We start from the raw sequence: 20,938 nt of genomic DNA on the forward strand, positions 1-20,938 counted from the left end.
TGTTTATATTTTTTGTTGGTTGGTACAAGTTGACTCAGTACAAAGTACCAAAAGTATCAACATACTTTTTAATAATAATAATAACAGACTTTCAAAACATGAAAATAAGTGACAAATTATGTGGACAGCAGTCAGTAAACTTTGTTCTGCCTGTCCAACAAATAAAATTAGCTCAAATGAACAAATGTATTGCTCTCTGCTCACATGTGGGGGCCCAGATGTTATAACAAGCTATAGCTTGGCCTGCTGAAGTGGGACCTACATTAGCTGTCTACAAATCACACATGAGTGAACACAGGTGGAGTCTGAAACCACCTATACACAAATCCGGCAAAACACGGAAGTAAAGCAGCGCCGCCATTACTGCGTGCCTTGCTGCTAAAGAAATAGCGGAAGTAGCGTGTTGGTCCCGTAGGCGGCTGTAGCAGATGTTAGCTCTGCTGTATGGCTACAACACTTCCCCCGGCCGGCCATGCAGTCACACACTACTTCGAGAACTTTGCCGTTTTCTCTCTGTATTGTTACCGGCACATTATGGTATGAGTTCACTGCCTGTGAAAATCTCACGACACCTTTTAATGTGATGAGCTCATCTGCGATGGTATGCAGTATCTGGCCAATCCATCCGGAGCTCATGTAATTCTGACCTTCAATCAATGCCCTGTAGTTTAGGTTCTGAAGCTCATCGCATGCCAGATGATTAATAAAATAATCTTGAATATCTGTAAGAACATGTAGGATATTTTATTGCTACAACTGGTCGTGGCTAAGAGTTATTTGCAACTTGTGAACATATTAGCAACACAGATAGTGTAGAATGACGTTCGGTTTTATTGTTGTCATTAATTAATACACGTCTAAATTACATTACATTACATTTGGCTGACGCATTTTTACATTAATACATTATGTTGTCAGTAAATTGTGAACATATTAGCAACACAGGTAGTGTAGAATGACGTTCGGTTTTATTGTTGTCATCAATTAAGCTTAGCCTTATAGCTACATGTCTCAATTACATTACATTTGGCTGACGCATTTTTACATTAATATATTATGTTGTCAGTAAATTACCTTTATCAGTAAGTTTTGGCCACTGCCTGACATCATCTACCCAATGTTCCCTTTCACCAGACATTTTCTTTCATGAGCAGGATCCGCTTTCATTGAAATGTCATAGAGGGTACCGGCAACTGTACTGCACTGTACTCTGTACTGTACACCATCACACTTCGCAGGCACGCAGTAATGGCGGCAGGCAAGATGGCGGCGCCCATAGAGTTCGCGGCGGATTTGTGTATAACCTGGTTAAAACCTGGATAGGCCTCACCTGAAAACCAGATAGATTCCACTTAAAGCCCATGTGGGCATTCATAGGTAGATCCACTATGGAAACTGCTGACCAACCAAATTTGGTTTCATTCCACCAAAGCATTGCAGAGATATAAGCTCAAATGGAAAACGCCGCCTTCGCTGCAAATTTCGATTGGCTGTTACGGGCGAACGGTTTTAGTTCCGAAGACAAAAAGTAATGCATTAATGAAGCATGGTCTGTAGATGATGTGTGTGAAGTTTGGTGTCGATCGGACAAAATATGTGACCTGTGAAAACTTTTAAGTGTTTTTGATAAAATCCAAAATGGCGGAAAATCCATCATGGCGGAAATTGACGTCATAGGGTGCGTTGAACTCGGCTTGGTCCAAGGATTCCAACGATACCTCATTTTTGATAATCGGGTCAACGGGTCAAAAGTTACTTGCGTGAACGCACGTCCAACTTTGGCCTGTTGGTGGTGCTAGAGCACTCGGGGTGCCAACATGAAACTTGGTGAAATTAATCAGGGGACTGTCCCCAATCAGTGTGCCAAATTTCACAACTTTTTACCAGACGGTTCTATGGGCTGCCATTGACTTCCATGGCGGAATAATTATAATAGGGAAGAAAACGTACAAACACAATGGGTGCCTTCGCAGCTTCGCTGCTTGGCCCCCAAATACTGCAGCCTGGTGTTCTTTGGGACCAGTTTGACCGCAGGCTGTTTTGGTAGTATAAAACATATAAATAACATCAACATTTTATACACATTTGTTATGGTTGTTTTGGATGTTATTGAGGTCGCTATAACATGCGATTTTATAATCTTCAGAAAGCTTTAGGGCCCTAACCTGTCATGCTCGTTCACACAAAATAGGGGTAAAACAACATAAAAAAGCGTGCACAGCAGTTTTCTAAACCTTCTGATTTTCTCTTGGTGCTCTGTGTATTTAAACAGTATGAGTAGACAACTGTTTTCATGCCTTACAGTTAAAGGACACTATTTTTCAGTTTTTCCTATGCTAACATCTTTAGTTATTAGTATATAGGTTTTATATCGGTTTTGTGTTACGACATAATGCAATTTTCGTGATAACTTGTCGTTAATTTCATGGACTACGTATATCTTAATGTTATTGTCAAAAGGTGGCATCTGTCTCTGTGGCGCAATCGGTTAGCGCGTTCGGCTGTTAACCGAAAGGTTGGTGGTTCGAGCCCACCCAGGGACGGCGTATATTTTCTTTTCAAAAGCCATTCAAACAGAAAATAGCATATTCCACACTTTTATTTATGGGGCACTTTCCCCTAGCCCCTCACCATTTGTTCACCCTGCCCCTACACAAACACACTCTTCTTCCTGCTCATAGGGCAGATAAGAATTATTGGTGTCAAAAACAATAGTGTAGTTAACCTTTTGAACTTGCCCTCCCAGTTATCACATGAGATGTAGTAGCTGTCTGTTGTTCTACTTAAATTAAACATATTCTTTCTACATGATCGTTTGGTGTCATGAGAATATATCTGACTATGTTTGGTTAATGTTAACTGTACATCAGCAACAAATGATTTCCTTGCATCTGTTGTAGTGTTTTACTACATTCAAAGCTTGGGACTCCTCCCATTTAATTATTTATTTTACATTCCCCAAAAGGCGGTTTTCATATCCAACCTGGGACAAATATGATATGTGCAAGTGCAAGTAGTGGTTTCGCACATAGGGAATGAACGGGAATCTGTTTAGGTCCGTTTAGCTAAGCAACAGGAATTACACTCATTCTGAAGCATATCCTCCAAATAAGAATTTAATGTTTCCATAGAAGTATCTAGGGTGGTTGTCAATGAAAAGACGGATATAAAAATGATAAATATGAAGAAGAAACAACAATGAAAAACATCTTTTACAATAATCTTTTACGACTAAGGCTGCCCATAAGTGGAAACTTGTCACATGATGCTTACCCATGTGGGCCAAACATGAGCAAAACTATTCACACACTACAAAAGTCACCAAAGGGTATTTGGTCATGTTTGATTTTAGCTGGCAACTTATTACAGCTAATTTGAAAATGTGTTCTCTCATTTGTGGCTACTGTTCTGTGCATAACACTGAGCCTGGTATTATACCTAATCATATTAGACAACGTCATGTTACAGTGACAGTGAAGATACACTAAAGCTTATTCCCTTGCGTCTGTCCCCACCTTTTTCTTAATGTGCACTCCCTTCTCTCCTGTCACGTCTATATGTGGACACACTAGTCAGTGAATACCTAGACTAACACACGATAATAAGGTCATAGAAGATTGACTGACCTGAAAACTCACAGACCTATTCTCACTCAAGACACAAAGGTAAGAATTGATGGCTTTTTTTTTTTAGTTAAATACTAGATTTAAGATATTTGTTAAAACCTGAAACCTTTTTTTCATGTTTGTAGCTACAAGTATAATTTCACTTTTGGTTTTATCGTGGTTAATTTGCAACAAATTCACCTTTCAGCTTGTCTGTTTAAATTTACTATCACAATTCTACATTACTGATCAATTGGCCATACACAGGTAATGTTTTTTTCTGCAGTTTATAGTGGTATTTGTAATGGTTTTGGTCATAATGGTATATTATAGGCGCTGTTTCCCATAAAGTTGGAATACAATATTTTTTACCTCTTCTCATGAAATGATTGTGACAATGTGATCCATTTTTAATATAGTGTATATCTTCTCAAAACTTCCAAACATATAACTGATGTGTATAAAAAGGAATAATAAGAGGAATGTATCTGAAAACAAAGGTCAATTTAATGGGTAACAGTGTAGAGTGCATAGATATACAGATAGATTATACCAATATTTTTAATTATTTATTAACATCAGTGTATTTAGTTAGATAATTTGCAAGTCATGTTATGTAATTTCTGATGAAAACCAGCCATGATAAAAATGCATTCCTCTGACCACATGAAGGAATTAGCCACCACAGACTAAGGGGCTTTATCAGTGTTATGACTGACGTAGCTGTGATTATAATCTTGTTGTCATTGACAATTCAGCTATACTAGCATTGCAACTTTCCATGTGGCCTTTACTTGCGTATACATTGGGAGAAGTTGTTTACTTGTGAGTGAGTGGGTTGATACTCAGAACAACAATGCACAGTCTGCACATCATTGCAATATAGTAATTTCAGTTAATTTGTCTATAACTGACTATACAATGTACTTTTATTTTGACTTAAGAAGTTGTGTATGCAAAGGAACACAAATATGGCAATTTGCTATTAAACTACATTCAAGAACAATATGATTGATTTAATTAGCAATGTTGCTGGCATTCAGTGAAATGATTAAGTAACATTCTAAAAAATAGAGTCTGTCACCAGAAGCTAATCTCATGTTTTCAGGATAAAAAAAATTAGAATAAAGATTGTTTGTGTTACAAAGTATAAAACAGAATGACAGGCTTAGCTAGCAAATTAAAGTATCTTATCACACATGCCAATACATAAGAGGATGTTCTGTGGGCAAGTCCGACTCCTGATAATCTCAACATAATCTCATAAGTAAACTTCAGCCTGGTTCATAATAAGTGTTAATGACAACTAGATGGGCCAGTCCACACATACACACACAACAATTGCTGAATCAGAAATTCAAAACAGTTCTTTCCTGGACACTATAGCATTGTGAATGTGTAGATGGGACATTGTGTAAACCCAAATGCACACCTGTAGGACAGGTGCATGGGAGAATAAGTATATAAATAAAAGAAATTGTGAACTCCCACACACTGAATGCAATGCTCTGACCATAAAACTTCAACAATACCTGTTGTTACATCACACCAGAAAGTCATATCAAATAGCCTATGTAAAGGTATAAGCTACACCTGCCCAGTGTTACTCGGTCTACTTCTCGAGTCAACTTTGGGATGCTCACCAGCTAAAAGGTTTACACAACTTTCCAGGGGAAATTTCTTTTTGGCAACAATTGTTCTTAATTTTTGGAAAACATTGCTAGAGTTAAGCTAGAAGAAACTATTATGTGTGAATAGAGGACTGAGGAAACATGGTAGATTGAGAAAAATCTAAGATACTTAGAATACAATAATGCAGAAATGTTTAAAATCCTATTCATTTATGAAACAAATAGGGTCAACAGGGCCATACTATCAAATCTTTAAACAAGATGGGATGGACTTTGAGCATGGTTTTCAGAAGCCTTAACATCTGCTTTCTGTACCTAATCAGTTTATGCATTCTCTATTCTGCAGGCTGCTGATAGGATGTCTGCCTCTACCCAGGAAGAAGAGGAGCTCCCTGCAAACCACACAGGTCAGAGGCAAATGTTACTAGTGACTATTAGAACTTTGGTCAATTCATTTTGCGCTTCATTGTCTTACTGATTTTGGTCTGTGTTAATATCCATGTATATCTTCATTAAGGTACTGTGTTTGACAGTATTTCTTGATGTGTCTCTAGGTCCAAAGGGTGTAATTAATGACTGGCGTAGGTTTAAGTTGGATAGCGTGGATCAGACTCTCCCTCCAAGCAAGAAAGAACTGCTCAGACAAATGTCCACTCCTCGAGAGGATGACAAGGAGAGGGTAAACAGAAAGGTGAACGCAGAAAACACAGGAAGCCATATCAATGACAATAATAAATATGTTTAAGTGTAACTAAATATTAAGCAGTAACATTTATTCTCTCAACTTTAGATGAGTGTTCAAGAGTATGAATTGATCCAAGAGGAGGATGAACGTTGCTTGAAACGCTACAGAAAACAGTGTATGCAGGAAATGCACGAGCGCCTCAGCTTCGGTCCAAAATTTGAATCAGTCTATGAGCTTGACAGTGGAGAAGCCTTCCTGGAAGTAATAGAGAAGGAGCACCGGCAGACCCTTGTGGTTGTTCACATCTACCAGCATGGCGTCGAAGGTTAGGGTGTTTTTCAGCATGCAAGTCTTGATTGATTGATTGACACTTCAATGTAGTCAAAACTGCAGAACAATCTCACTCATCACCCTGTATAATTCAAAACATTGTCAAGAAACATCCATGTAATTGTATAGGATGGTTCTGTTTGCTAATAGTAATCTGTCCTTTGTCAGGATGTGAGCAGCTGAACTCATGTCTGGACTGTCTGGCTTTGGAGTACACCACTGTTAAATTTTGTCGTATTGATGCTGTGGCAACAGGTGCTGCTGAGCGCTTCTCCCCTGAGGTTAGTATACTAGTTTGAAAATATGACATTTGAAAGGTGGTGTTATTAATAAAAGACTAAACCACTCATGAATTGGCAAAACAGTGCTTTTGTAAAACAGAAAGAATCCAAAAAAAAGAAAGAAACACAGCTATGCTTTGCTGAGTTTATACAAACTCTTAAAAGAATTTTGCTCTGTGATAACGCTGCAACAAAGACGTAACATTCTTCTTCATGATTTATCTTTGTGTGCTTGGGTGTGCCTATTCTGAGTATTGAGTCTGGCTACCCAAGCTCTTTTTTTTTTTAAACTGTCCTGGAATGTATCTTTTTAACATTAAAAGGCAACAAGTAAGGTTTACCAGATTTACCTTGTAACTGTAGCCAATTGGTTGGTTGTCCTAATTATATTAAATCATATAACTTAAGAGACAGACAATAATTACATCTGGATTCTTGTTTCTATCCTTCCAGGTTCTTCCTGCACTGTTGGTGTACAAAGCTGGCGAGTTACTGGGTAATTTCCTGGCTGTTACCAAACATTTCAATGAAGACTTCTTTGCAACAGATGTGGAGGCATTTCTCAATGAATATGGCCTCTTACCCGAGAAGGAGTTCGCTGCATGTGCTGATGATGAGGATGAGGGAGGGGATGTGGAATAAAAGGAAAAGGAAAAAGAAGAGGAGAAAACAAACACAATATTAATAGTAGAATGATTTTATGGTTTTTATCTAGAAGCAGTTGGGCATAAACTGAAGGGTGGCAGGAAGTTTGCCGGAAATACTGCTTGGCAGTCCTATCATAGCTCTCCAATAAAATATGATTTTATCAAAGTTCTCTCTCTCTCTCTATGTGTCTGCATTATACTACTATAGGACATTATATGAGGCAATATATTTACTGCAATATTACATACAGTAATATATGCAGAGCATTGTGTACCATGCTCCGTGAAGTTCTGAAGGACTATCATCTTTCCCTGTGCCAGTCTATAACACAGATACAAATACATCACAGATGTATTTTTTCATTTTAATATTGTGACTGCTTCTTTCTCACTAAAATAATATTCAATGTTCTTACAAAGATGTACTTAGTCATAATAATTCCTCTCAACTTTAGTGTCCTAATGGTGATGTCTATAGTGTGGCTAATGCCCACTATAGGCTGCATTAGTGCTAATTTTCTACTTCATCCACACAACAACTGTAACATGACATGGTCATGTACATAATCATCAAGGCTCTGAGACAAGCCCAGGTAACTTCCAGGAGAGAAGTGTAAATTCGGGGGCCAGTTACTCTGTGTTGCTGGCACAGGTGGTTGAGACTGCATCGAGACAAGTGAAGGTACAGGAATCCACATACAAAATCAACCCATATCTATGTTGGACTCCATTAATTCAGTAAGGCCACTTAAAAACACTGATTGTCCCATGGGGCAGTGGGGCCCTGAGTACGACCTCTCAGACCTCTCAGTCTGGTCTACTATTACAGTAGTTATGCTATATCGTCTAGATGCTGAGTATAGTCAGTTAGGAGTTATAGTCAACCTCATGTATGATTATTGTGTCGACAACATTTGTGTCAATGTTTTTAACTGCGGCTATGGCACAATTTAACCGGAAATGGTGCCTGAGAGTCCTAACCCGGGGAGAAAATACTCAATACAACTCCATGTTTGAAGTCCACACTCCGGCTGTCTTGACCTGACAGAGAGAGAGAGGTGCTAGCGGTTAGCAGACGGGTTTACATGGCAGTGATTTGGGGGTTCCATCAATTGTGATTGAGTTATTAAATCGTTTAAAATCTTAAACCTACAACTTGAAGAAGATGCAGGATGACGCGCGCTACCTCAAACGGTAAGACGCAACAACGTTATTATCATAACATTAACTGAGTCTAGTATTTGGGGGTATACGTAATGTTATCGTTATCTAGCCAGTGTATTGCACAGAAGTGGTATATCGTGTTCACTTTACTACCTTACCCAAACTATGGTAATCTAAAAAGCACTTGGAAGAGACCAGGTGCACTGAATTGTCTTTGCTAATCTGCTAGCCCTGAAGTGTTCGGCTCTTTTACATGGAGAGAAGCTGACGCCAATTACCAGTCAAAGTTTGGCCAATTTTGTATTTACTTACTCGCCAGGAAACGTTAACATCAAGTGTCGGATGACTTCATAGCTTTAGTAAATCACTATCGCCTACTTGTTCATTCGGCGTTTTTGCAATCCACAAATAAAGCACGAAAATGACACAGACCGGCGTGCTTGCTCCCTCAGTCTCTCATTACCCGTCCCTGGCTAATTCAAAGTAGCTATAAATCCGTACAAGGAATGAATCGAGAATTTCTACCAGGCGGATTTCACCAAAACCGTATAACAGTCACTGAAGATTAATTTCATCTCCCCACCGACACGTATTTCTGTTGATGAACACAACGCCCTTTAAACACCATATTGTTAAAGGGGGTTTGGTTCTGTAAATGAAGGGGGCTGGGAAATCTGGCGTACAGTTAGCCTAGCTAGCAAGCTGCAGTGAAACGATGGTCTACGGCTACCGAATGAATAATCGTACTTCTTTACAGTGTGATAGTTAACGCTGTGTGTTGATCTTATCTTTGTAACTATCCAGTCTTTTCTCAACTCCTGTTTTCTCGATAGCCAGCTAGTCAATACATGCATTGTGTGTTGCTGTATGGGCGTGCCTTCCTGTCTAACTATTGTTAGGCTGGATGGCTAAACATATGGAAGGATAAAAAAAGTGTTTTAGTTGTTAATTTCATGGTGGCCGAGAACTTACTTGTTTAAACCACATTTATAGTCACTATTATCGTGAAATTAGTTGACTTGTCAGTTAGGCAAAGTTTATTTAATATGTGTTCATAACTAGTACGCTGGGGTTATGGAAAGTTATGAAACAAAAAGACAATGTTTGAGTTATTGATTACTGTCTGTTCATCATGACCTGAAGCAAAGTGACTGCGGGCAGTTTGGATGTCCATCCCACTGAGAAGGCCCTCGTGGTCCACTATGAGGTGGAGGCAACTATACTGGGAGAGGGTGGAGGTCACATGCTGGGCGAACGCAAGGAAGGGCAAAAAATGTGAGTTCCTGATTTTCTGCTTACAGCTCTTTTTCTGTTCCCTCTCCTGTTTTACCGTGGACTGCTATGTTAACTGAATTTGTTTTGTTTAGGCTGATAACCTGAAATGACCTGTCTGTGTACCTGTCCGTGTCAGTATGCACCCATCTAAAACTTGTTTCCTGTCTGTCTTCCTACAGTATCCGTGTGAAAAGTCTTTCTCCTAGTACTGATGTGGGAGCTTTGGCCAAGAAAGTGGTGGAGGAGTGTAAACTCATCCCTCCATCCCGTTTGCCCCAGGTGGAGCAGCTCCTCTACTACCTCCAGAACAGGAAAACATCCCCGGTGGAGGGCAAAGGTGAGTCCAGTCAAAACATCACCGGACGGAAGTTACAAACTGTAAATGCAAAGCAATAAAGCAATCACATAAAGGCATAAAGACACAGCAAATCTGAGATGTATTAAATTAGTGCAAGCCATGTGCAATAGATGGTATTTGTACACATTATTAAACGTGCAACATAAAAATGACCCTGTTTTTGTTTTGTTTTTTATCATCAGTGGAGAAGAAAGAGAAAAGAACAGTGAAGCCCAGAGAGCTAACACCGTTTGAAGGAATGGAGGTAACAACTTGATCAGGCAGTCACAAAACCAGGGACACAGAGTAACTGTCAAATCAGACAACTGTGAAAAGGAGAAAAATGCGAAATAAGAATTTTGTTTGATAAAATTTACAGAAATGTAAGAGCAACATTCTCTAGCAAAATTCTGTTTTCCCATTTTTTATGTGATTGTCTGAGTGTTAAACTAGAAAAGCTTCCGATCTCACGCCACTTCACTGAAATACTTTGTTGTGCCTTGTGTCTGTGTAGTTGAACGAGGAAGCCAGTATAAACAACATGGATGAGTATGTAGAGTTGCTCTATGAAGGCATCCCTGAGAAGATCAGAGGCTCTGCTCTCATTCTGCAGCTCGCCCGCAACCCTGATAACCTGGAGGAGCTGCTGCACAATGGTATGATTTAATTCTACCTCACACCCGTAATTTTCCCCAGTTTTCTGGAGGACTGAGGTGCTTTGGTCTGCCCAGAGTATTTGACTTAAAGCCTTGCTTGTCTTAGCCTAGTAACAGTCTAAGAGCTTTTTTCAGTTGCAGGCAGCCACTTTCCCTGTCATTGAATTACATCATTGGTGATGATGGTCTAAACATGGTGGTCTAGATTTAGAGGTTAAGGTGAGGTTAAGTTATTTGAGATGCAGGTCTAAACATGGGCGTACATAATAAATATATAGACAAAAGTCCGTAAAAATCTGTATCGTATAAAACCTTTGGTTGAAGTAAGCACCTGGCATCAAAGTGGTGCTAGTAATAACCTCTTATTGCTTGACTAAATGGAGCTTAAAGTCCACTACTCCAAGATAAGTAATGTCTGTTTTTATTTCAAATGTCCAAATGCCAGAAAGTTGATAGTTGGTATGGATACCACAGTAATTTTACCATTCTTAATACGAAACCCATAAAATGAATCAATCTGAGCAATATATTTCAATATGAACTCTTCTTTGCTAATGTGGTCAAATCAGCAGCAAGCAGTTCATATTATGAGCTACTGCTGTGTGTCGAGCATTGCTCCAACAGCATCAAGCTACAGCAGTTTACAGACAGTAACAATAACATGTTGTTAATATATAATTGACTACTGAAACTCTCTCATATTGAGTTCTGTGTATGGGTCTGGATACCTGTCTGTCGTAAACTGTTTTATTGTGGTTCCTTAGTTGCAGCAGACCTTTTGCTGCACTTGCTGCCATCATTCCACATGTTGTTGTTGTTGTTGTTCAGTATCTCCAGTTCCTACACTATTTATGATGGCATTGTAAAACAAGTACTGCCATGTTTTCAGAATTATCGCATTAACTCTGTATCAAAGTGTCACTTCTGGTGACACATAGTTGATGCCACAGTCTGCTGTTCTTGTAATGCTATATGTCATTCAATTTCACATGAAAACACTGTGTGTGTGTGTGTGTGTGTGTGTGTGTGTATAGAGGTAGCCCTAGGTGCTCTGGCCAGAGTACTGAGAGAGGACTGGAAACAAAGCGTGGAGTTGTCTACCATCATCATTTACATTTTCTTCTGCTTCTCCAGGTAACACACACTCACAGTGGCACACGTTCCTTTAGTAGGTCTACACTTTGTGCTTCTCCCGTTTACATAGTGTTTGTCTTTTCCAGTTTCTCTCAGTTTCACGGAGTGGTGAGTCATTATAAAATAGGTGCTTTGTGTATGACCGTGGTGGAACATGAGCTGAAGAGGCATGATGTTTGGCGTGAGGAGCTGCGCAAGAAAAACAAGGCTTATATCCTTTTTTCTGCAGTCCTTTCTTCTGTTGAGTCATCTGTTATTTTTTTACAGGCTCCTTTTGTAGTTTAGCTGACTGACTTTGTGTGTGTGTGTGTGTGTGTACAGTATGTGTTCTTTAACACTCTGCTGTGTACGTGAGTCAGCACCAGAGAATGGTTCTCTAAGAAGAGACCAGGATAAAGCTCAGAGGAAATACCAAGGACTTCTGGCTAAGCAGGAGCAGTTGCTCAGAGGTAGACTGTTTTGTCATACATATAATGTAGCTGGTATTTTTCTTTGCCGACATATGAATGCAGTATTGACTGGATACCTAAACCTGAATTAAGGCCAGAATAAAGTGCTCCAGCATACCATCAAATTTTGTCTCACAAGTAATACATTATATGACTTTGCTACTCATTCTAAATTATTACCATAGTGGTGTGAAAGTAATGTTGCACCCCAAGCATTACCCATACTCATCACAACCCATCACAATTTATGGTGTTCTTTTTAATTATAGCCAAGAATATTTTTCACATTCTCTTCATCTGTTCTCGCCTCTTTTTCCACCGTTCTCAGTGTCCCTTTACCTCTTGCTCAACCTTGCTGAGGACACAAGGACTGAGCTGAAGATGAGGAATAAAAACATCGTTGGCCTGCTGGTCAAAGTGCTCGAACGGGATGATGAGGAGCTGCTGGTCCTGGTGGTTTCATTCCTCAAAAAACTGTCCATCTTCATGGAGAACAAGAATGACATGGTGAGTGGAAGAGATGTGAATTTATCCTGGAGCAGATTACTGGTACGGGGATGGACAGAGGAAGTACCCACAGTATTTTTTATGTACTTATTTTCTCCGGGATGTTATCAGGGATGTTAAGAATCTCCAAAGATGAGCAAGCAGTGAGTCGACCATTGAGAATATAACCGTGTCCAACAATTCCTGTATCACATTCATAAACAAATAATGAAAAAAACAAGTAATTTTCCCATTTTCCTTCTTATTTTGAATTTTCATCTGAATATCAAATTAAATAAATAATACACAGACCTACAGTTCATGCCTTGCTTGCATTAAAATATTTAATATCTGTTTGACATTTATTATATTCCCTTCGACATTTGTTCCAGTTTTATCAATACTATTCTGTGCCTATCTTTTGAGTTTCAGCATCATCAATGTGTATCTGTGATTTTCAGGCTGAGGTAGATACAGTGGAGCGACTGGCTCGACTGATTCCCTGTGAACATGAAGACTTGCTAAACTTGACTCTGCGTCTGCTACTCAACCTCTCCTTCGATTCTGGACTCAGAGCCAAGATGGTAGAAGTTGGGTTACTACCTAAGCTGACAGCATTGTTAGGTAACAGCACACACTAACACAGAGTAGCAATAACTTGCAATAAATAACCCTGCATAGTAATGTTAGTCAGTTGGGCAGCTATGAAAGATTGTACAAGCTTTCATAGCTGCCAGAGGATGAATCTCGATTATTGAAACTATGACAAGTTGGATAGATCCCTGGAGTTTGATACAGATGTCCATGGTGCTTGAAGGATAAGTTCTAATAATACGTGTAATAATAAGTGTAAATAAAGTTTTAATTCAGTTTTGTAGAGTATGTATTTCAGATGTGGATTTATTCCAACTCTTAAACAACTGAATTTGAGGAACCCTTGCCTAATGTGGGGTTTATCACGCAGCTTGTGTATGTCAAGATTTTTTAAAAGTAGAAATACTCTAGCTATTAGAGAATAATTACCACATGTTGACATGCTATTGAACATCGTTACTATAACTTACTATCTTTGTGATCATATTATTGTGCTAATGTTAGCATGCACGTACCTTCATAAATATATCTCCTCTTCACAGTGCAGCCTACCTGCCTGTAGACTCTTGTCTTGTTTAGTCTTTTATTATCACAGATGTGATGATTTCCATACTTCTATACGGTCATGTTATTTCTCCAGGCAGCATTGTTGTTTATGATCAGTTGTTGATGAGTACATTCATATCTTCACCTATGTGTTTGTGTGTTGTCATGCAGGTGATGAGAACAACCGCCAGGTAGTCATGCGCATCCTGTATCACATCAGCATCGACGACCGTGTCAAGAGCATGTTTATTTACACTGACTGCATAGCTCAGGTACGATAAGACCTACTGAACTGACCCACATTTTCACTGTTTGACTGATAGTTCTAATATCTGAGCTAAAATTGTGTCTGTGTCTGTGTGTAGCTAATGCAAATGCTGTATGAGCATGGTGAGGAGGAAATTGAAGCTGAGCTCATTTCCGTTTGCATCAACCTGGCCGCGAACAAGAGGAATGCAGCAATCATGTGTGAAGGTAGTTCACTGTTCACACAAGTAGTACAATTAAATATAGAGTTGTTCTGGCTTTGAAAGACGATTGTCTGTGTTCTAATCTCTGTTTGATCTGAACAATATTTCTCTCGTTTGTTTGTGTTCTTCCGTAGGACATGGACTGAGGATGCTCATGAAGAGAGCTCTTAAGCTGAAAGACTGCCTTCTTATGAAGATGATCAGAAACATCTCACAACATGATGGACTAACCAAACCTTTGTTCCTAGTGAGTTATACACCATTTATTGACGTGGCTGATATTTTGCAGGCCCCCCTGTGTGCCTTCTGATCCATCAAGGCATGAGCTTCACTAGAAGTTCTGAAGATGCCCTGTTGCACTGAGACCTAGACCAGCCAGTTGGGCTGGTGTTGGATGTATGGGCTTGTGACCTCAGGAAATTCAGTGATGCAGGCTGGCAAAGAAGACAAGTGTCCAACTGAGGACATGAGAAATGCCAAATTTGGTCTATACTGTAAATTTAAGAAGTACAATTCAGGAGGAAGCACTTTATGTTATACAGAACAGTTCTCAGCCCAAAATTGTGCCTATTTGTTGTGACATAGTTGTTCTTAAATTAACTTAAAAAAAAAAAAAAATGCTATTATAAAGTGCTCTAAGAAAAAAGTATAGGAATAGCTGCAAGATGCATCACTTCTCTTCATGAAACCTGTGCTGGTAAATGTGCTAGGTCAAGGCTATAACTTAAACTATTTGTGTTCTGCAAACCGTAGTTTAGATATTTGCTACACGCCAAAGTACATGAAGACAAAGATAATCGGTGTTATTTATTTTACTTGTCAATAGTTTTAGTGTTGTGGTCGATTGGTACACAATAAATAACCACTACCAAAAACTTGTCATGATTAGCATACAGCAAGCATCAGTCTTTCGTTTTGCTGGAGTGTTTCTTGATCTGAATTCTCTGGTCTGTCTCTGTCAGGACTACGTCGGTGACCTGGCAGCAGAGATTCGTGCGGAAGAGGAGGAGGAGTGGGTTCTGGAGTGTCTGGGGACGCTGGCCAACCTCACCATCCCTGACCTGGACTGGGAGTTGGTTTTGAAGGAGTACAACTTGGTCCCTTACCTGAAAGATAGGCTCAAACCAGGTACTGATAAGACTGGCATGTATCATCAAGGGCATGCTTCTTCACTTTACTTGAATTCAGCCTAGTTCAACTGGTCCAACATCCTTTTCACTTTAAGTCATCCATCCATAGTTTTTAGTGGAATTTGCATATTATTGCTTCTGCCAGTGAATCGAGTTTCAAGTGGGCACCACCCACAGCTATTCCCAATGAAAACCTAAACTCTCCACCATATTTTTAAAAGCAGCTATTTGGATGATTGCTGGAACAAGTCCAGTTGCCTTTGTTTCGTAACTGCTCTGTTTTGACCAGAGAATCACTTCTGAATTGAACTGTGAGATACCCAGAGAAATCCCACCACAAGCTCTTCAACTATGTTTCAGGCTCAGCAGAGGATGACCTCATCCTGGAGGTGGTGATAATGATCGGAACAGTTTCCATGGATGACGCCTGCGCCGCCATGTTGGCTAAATCAGGCATTATCCCTGCCCTTATTGAACTACTGAATGGTAACACACACATGCAGAGCAATAGATGTGTTCAAAATATATCTCAGTGCCATGATGATGGAATTTTAAGCTGCTCCTCATATGTCTCTGTTGAATGTAGCCCAGCAGGAGGATGATGAGTTTGTGTGTCAGATTGTCTACGTATTCTATCAGATGGTGTTCCACCAAGCTACTCGAGACGTCATCATCAAAGACACCCGTATCCTTCCCACAGTTCACTCTATCTTCACAAAATTTAAATAGTCACAAGCTTTCAGCAGGGTGGAGGTTAAACAGGTTTTAATCTAAGGTGTTTCTTCATCATCAGAGGATGTCTGTGAATTTTCTTTAACCTTCTCTACAGAGGCTCCAGCTTACCTGATAGATTTGATGCATGACAAGAATGCTGAGATCAGAAAAGTGTGTGACAACACCCTTGACATTATTGCTGTAAGTGAACCACATGTTTCTGTCATTACCTTCAGGAATAGACACCCACCTTCCTGTCATTGTCTGTAGTTATTTCTCCAATGTATTTAATTTATTCTTCCAGGAGTATGATGAAGAGTGGGGCAGGAAGATTCAGTCAGAGAAGTTCCGTTTCCATAACAACCAGTGGTTGGAGATGGTCGAGAGTCGCCAGGCTGATGACTCTGAACCATATCTCTATGATAACGACAATGACAGAACTGATATATTCTACAGCGCAGGTACACCAGTTCAAAGCTTCTCAGGTCATATCTTATATTTTTAGTTTCAGTGACTGTGTTTACAGATGAGGGTTGTGTATCAAGTGTCTGTGTATCAAGTGTCAGTCTTTTCCACATATCTTTAATCAACTTTATGAGAGGTAGTTGTCAGTATTATGAGATATAATGTTGGTGCCTGATTTAATTATCTCTCCTTTACAAGGCTATCTGCGTAATCGATGTCATTTTCAGTGTTAACGTCTATGCTACACTGGATTCGGAATATCCTGCGACAAAAATTAATTTGGTTAAACTAATGTTAACTTTACAAGAGACGGAAAGTATAATGTTGCCATGGATACAGTAAGTTACATGCTGCAACTTGAGCCATGTTCATATTTAGGAAAATTAAATATTTTAACATTTTTTTCATTTCTATACATTTTTTATATTTCTGGTACTTCGTATAGGTACTCAGTTTTTTCACTGCCAAGGTGCACGGTTCACCGAAGCTGAACTCTAGGATGCAGCTGTGTATTTTGCACACGTCACAGGGTGGTACATAGCATACAGTTCTGCATTGACTGTCAGTTGTGAGTCCCTCTGTGTCTTATTACCTAACTCTGAGGAGAATTTTACATTATTTCCTTGTGTCTGTGTTTAATTTTCAGTTTTATACAGGGCTATGAAAAAGTAATCAACCACCTCTTGATTTCTTCCTTTTGTGTGTTTCTCTTATTAAACTGTGGCAGATCTCCAAACAAAGGCAACCTGAGTAAACATAACATTTTAAATATAATGCAGGTTTGGGTATATTTTTTTTTTACTGAAGCAAAAAGGATGCCCAATACCTACATTGCCAGTATAAATGGAATGATTTGCTCCAAGACTCCTGGCCTGAAACTGCCAAGCTGTGGAAATCAGTAACGTTTAAAAAAGTCTGATTGTGTAAGCACGATCACACCACCAAAAAGGTTGTGAATGTATAGTGTGTTGTGTGTCTGTATGGTTTATTCTCAAGTGTACCTGTCTTTTAGATGGAATAACTCCAGGAGACGGCTCAGTCAGCCCAGATTTCTTCAGTGACCTGCAGCCTCAGAATGGAGACTCGCACCTTACAGGGTGAGTTAACATGCGCCAAAAACAGTCACAATATCAAGTCACCATTCTTCCTATCTGATTACCACACATGGTAAAACTACACCACCCACCACTCGTTGCTTTCTTTTCCAGAGATGTCAATGATGTGTTTGACCAGACCAGCTCATCACCTGGACGACCTGCCACTGCCTACGGCTTCAGACCTGATGAACAGCCCTTCTATCAGTACTCCTAGATACACTCACATTCCTGGCGTGTTCATGCCAACACATCCTGTCATCTCAGACCTGTTCCCCATCTTCCATCCTGCATGTTAACTATTTTTCACTATTTCCACTAAAGTCCCCTTGTCATGACCGAATTGTTGTAGTTACTTAGACAATCGTCCCAAATCCAGAAAGGCATAACGCTGCACACTACAGATTGTAAACTAGTTTTTAAATACGCTGTAGTTTCATGCAGCCATTAAGCCATTTCATTCATTCACCAGTATGTCAGTTAAGAAGTTAAGTCTTCCTCGCCACAGTCTTTTTACAGTCAGCTAATAATTTGAAGAATGTGAACAGACATTTCTGACACTATACTGTAGGTTGATAGGTTCTGCATGTGTTTCCTATATAGTAGTGAATATTTGTTACCACCCCACGTCCACTGAAGAAGTAATTCGACGTTGCTGAAGAATTTCAGATTCCCCAGTTTGTCTCTTCCAACATTGCACTACAGTGCATATAACATGACTTTATTTTGTCTGCATCACTGTAAAATCATAAAAAAACATAGAGTTGTCCATCCTGCTTTCACACTGGAAAGTTAGTTCAGACAAAGGTGCAGATTAACGGGTTAAACTTTGCATTTTTGGCTCTTTCTGGCTCACAGTGCACAGTCAAAGGGTCCAAATTGATGTAGCAGAATTCAGAAGTAGGTCAAATGCTTGTAGTGGCTGATGTGGCCGTGAGCCTGCACAGCCAGCAGAGATGAGGAGTGAGATACAGAGGTCTGAAGAGCCACATCACCAGATTTGTTTTATTTTCAAAACTTGAAGACTTCGGCAACAACGCTGAAGAGAGTGACATTAGTGACATTATATGTGGACATTAATAGGACTTCCCACACTCCCTATTGAGCAAGGCCGCTACTAAGTTATAGGTATGGTGTGAAGCATTAAAGCCCAATAATATGTATTTTCCAAGGAGGGAAAAGGATGCTTGTGTTGGACTTTGTTGCAACCCCCAACTGGTCATACTCCTCTCAGTCATGGAGAGGAGTGTGACCAGTATACCCCCCAAGTGTATGTTGTATGTTATTGGCGTCAAACCACAACAGTGTTACGTTTTTTTTCATTGATGATACAAATAGAAACCCAGTCTCTGCAGAAGAGTTGGACCCTCTTACTGAAACTATCATGTCACTAGACCTGCCACTAAAACACCTAAATGCACCTTGTAAAAAGACGTCACGTCAGATGGTCTTTGAGTCACTGGCAGCACACGTAGCAGTATGGCCAGAATTGGTCCGGCACTTTACCGGACGGGGCTTTCTGTGTTTTGGTCACCGAGTGTACATCTGTTTATTCTTTGCTGGTACAGGAGCAGATTAGGAAAACCAGCCTCCCTGAATCTGTGTTAAATAGGAAGACAGAGACTGTGGTGTTCCATTCTGTCTGAAAATGTAAAAACATCCGTAATCCTCAGTGGTTCAGCTCTAGTTTTCCAGTGGAGTGGTGTGACACAATGACATAATGAATGTCACCAGACACTACATAATCTCTCATGCCATTTCTGTTTTATGAACAGCGATGTTTTGGGCATTGAGGGGTGAATGTTTTGAGTCAACATTATTGATGTCATTTCCTCTGGATGGTTATCCACAGTCTTGTCTTGTCCTGTATAAGTTTTCAATCTATCATAGCGTCACTGTGTGTTCTTACAGCTGTGGAGGGTTATTACCATGACATTGGTACCCTAATACATCATATTGAAAGATTTACTTTACTAGTTGCTTACTACTACAAAACTCAAGGACTGGCTTGGCCAAGAGAGCATGTGATGTTTCCCTGAGCATGGCACTTACTGACAACAGAGCAGCTCCATTTCTGAATGTATAAACATAAATCAGAGCAGCATTAATATAATTTCCACACAGTACAAAATATACCGTGCCACTGACTGGACTACATACTGTATGAAAATGTGGGTTGCACATGATCTGTTTGCAGGACACTGACAGTTAGTTACATACATAGGCATTTTTGCACACATAGTTAAAATTCAATGCATGGTTATGTTGTTGTTTTTTTACTATAAGTTATTGTTAATCTGTATATATTATTTGTCTTTGTAATAGCTTATTTTATGGCTACCTAACAAGACACTGTAAACAGAACCAAGGACTGAGTGAGAGACTCTCCATATGTCACTGTCTTTCATCCTCAGGATGTTTAATAAAAACAGTATTCCACATTTCATATGTTTTTGTGACTCTTAATATCACAACACGTCCACAGTTACAGTGTACAGTGAAAATCAGCAAAACCTCATTAAGCAATGACACTCCTTGATCCTTGATGAGTCACAGGTAGGCAGGTGGTCATAATGTTATGCCTGATTGGTGTACCAGATTTATAACAAGAGACCATCTTGCAATGGATTCAGCTCATTGGACCATGCCATTCTGGAAACCCTACCTTCATTTTGATCTGAACTACACGCTGTAAAGTTTTTGTGTGTTTTTTCACCCGAGCTCATCTTGCATGGTTGTGACACTGTGTGGCATCCACAGACAGTCATGTGGCAACCATGGTTCAGTAGATAGGTAGAGAGGGTTGTCCACAAACCATAGGTTCAATCTCCTGTAATTATCCTTGAGCAAGACACTGAACCCTGACAGTGGGTGTGTGCTTGTGTGAACGTATGGCTCATCATGACCCAGTAGGTAGAAAAGCTCTATATAACTACGAGACCATTTACCCTATAAACCACCTATGTAAACACTCGCTCGCAAAGTTTAGGTGTGCCATGACTTTCATGAATAGAAATCTTGTATCTTGCATGGTTGTGATGCTGTTGCATTGGTTAAATCTGACCACAGACATTCAGATAGACAGGTTCATCAGATAAACACTATGAGCCAAGCTGCTGCTGATGGCTGATTTACTTAAATTAACCATTAAAGCCGTAACTGTAGAGTTGCCCAATGTCATTTTGCCCGTTTCTCTCTTTTATTATTGATTTGGTTTGAATAAACTTTATTGTAACTGTTGGTGG

The 20,938-nt window shown here is 39.6% G+C and overlaps 2 protein-coding genes across 2 annotated transcripts; both read left to right on the plus strand.

Annotated features, from left to right (window-relative positions):
* The first annotated feature begins 5,422 nt into the window (after positions 1-5,422).
* Positions 5,423-7,526, plus strand: pdca (phosducin a). Its single transcript, XM_084545902.1, has 5 exons — positions 5,423-5,643; positions 5,791-5,927; positions 6,027-6,246; positions 6,420-6,532; positions 6,986-7,526. Exons 1-5 carry the CDS (start codon positions 5,595-5,597, stop codon positions 7,172-7,174), a joined length of 708 nt encoding a protein of 235 aa, XP_084402028.1. The 5' UTR covers positions 5,423-5,594; the 3' UTR covers positions 7,175-7,526.
* A 488-nt stretch (positions 7,527-8,014) lies between these two features.
* On the plus strand, positions 8,015-20,841 carry LOC311489961 (kinesin-associated protein 3-like). The gene is made up of 20 exons (XM_084547276.1): positions 8,015-8,373; positions 9,487-9,618; positions 9,798-9,955; positions 10,159-10,220; positions 10,470-10,611; positions 11,646-11,745; positions 11,832-11,956; positions 12,096-12,194; positions 12,523-12,701; positions 13,142-13,304; positions 13,992-14,092; positions 14,186-14,294; positions 14,425-14,537; positions 15,253-15,418; positions 15,781-15,906; positions 16,007-16,105; positions 16,250-16,335; positions 16,439-16,595; positions 17,612-17,696; positions 17,808-20,841. The coding sequence occupies exons 1-20, from the start codon at positions 8,345-8,347 to the stop codon at positions 17,908-17,910; spliced, it is 2,334 nt and encodes a 777-aa protein (XP_084403402.1). The 5' UTR covers positions 8,015-8,344; the 3' UTR covers positions 17,911-20,841.
* The last annotated feature ends 97 nt before the right edge of the window (positions 20,842-20,938 follow it).

The sequence above is a fragment of the Chelon labrosus genome, assembly GCF_963514085.1.
Source record: "Chelon labrosus genome assembly, chromosome: 6".
NCBI lineage: Eukaryota > Metazoa > Chordata > Actinopteri > Mugiliformes > Mugilidae > Chelon > Chelon labrosus.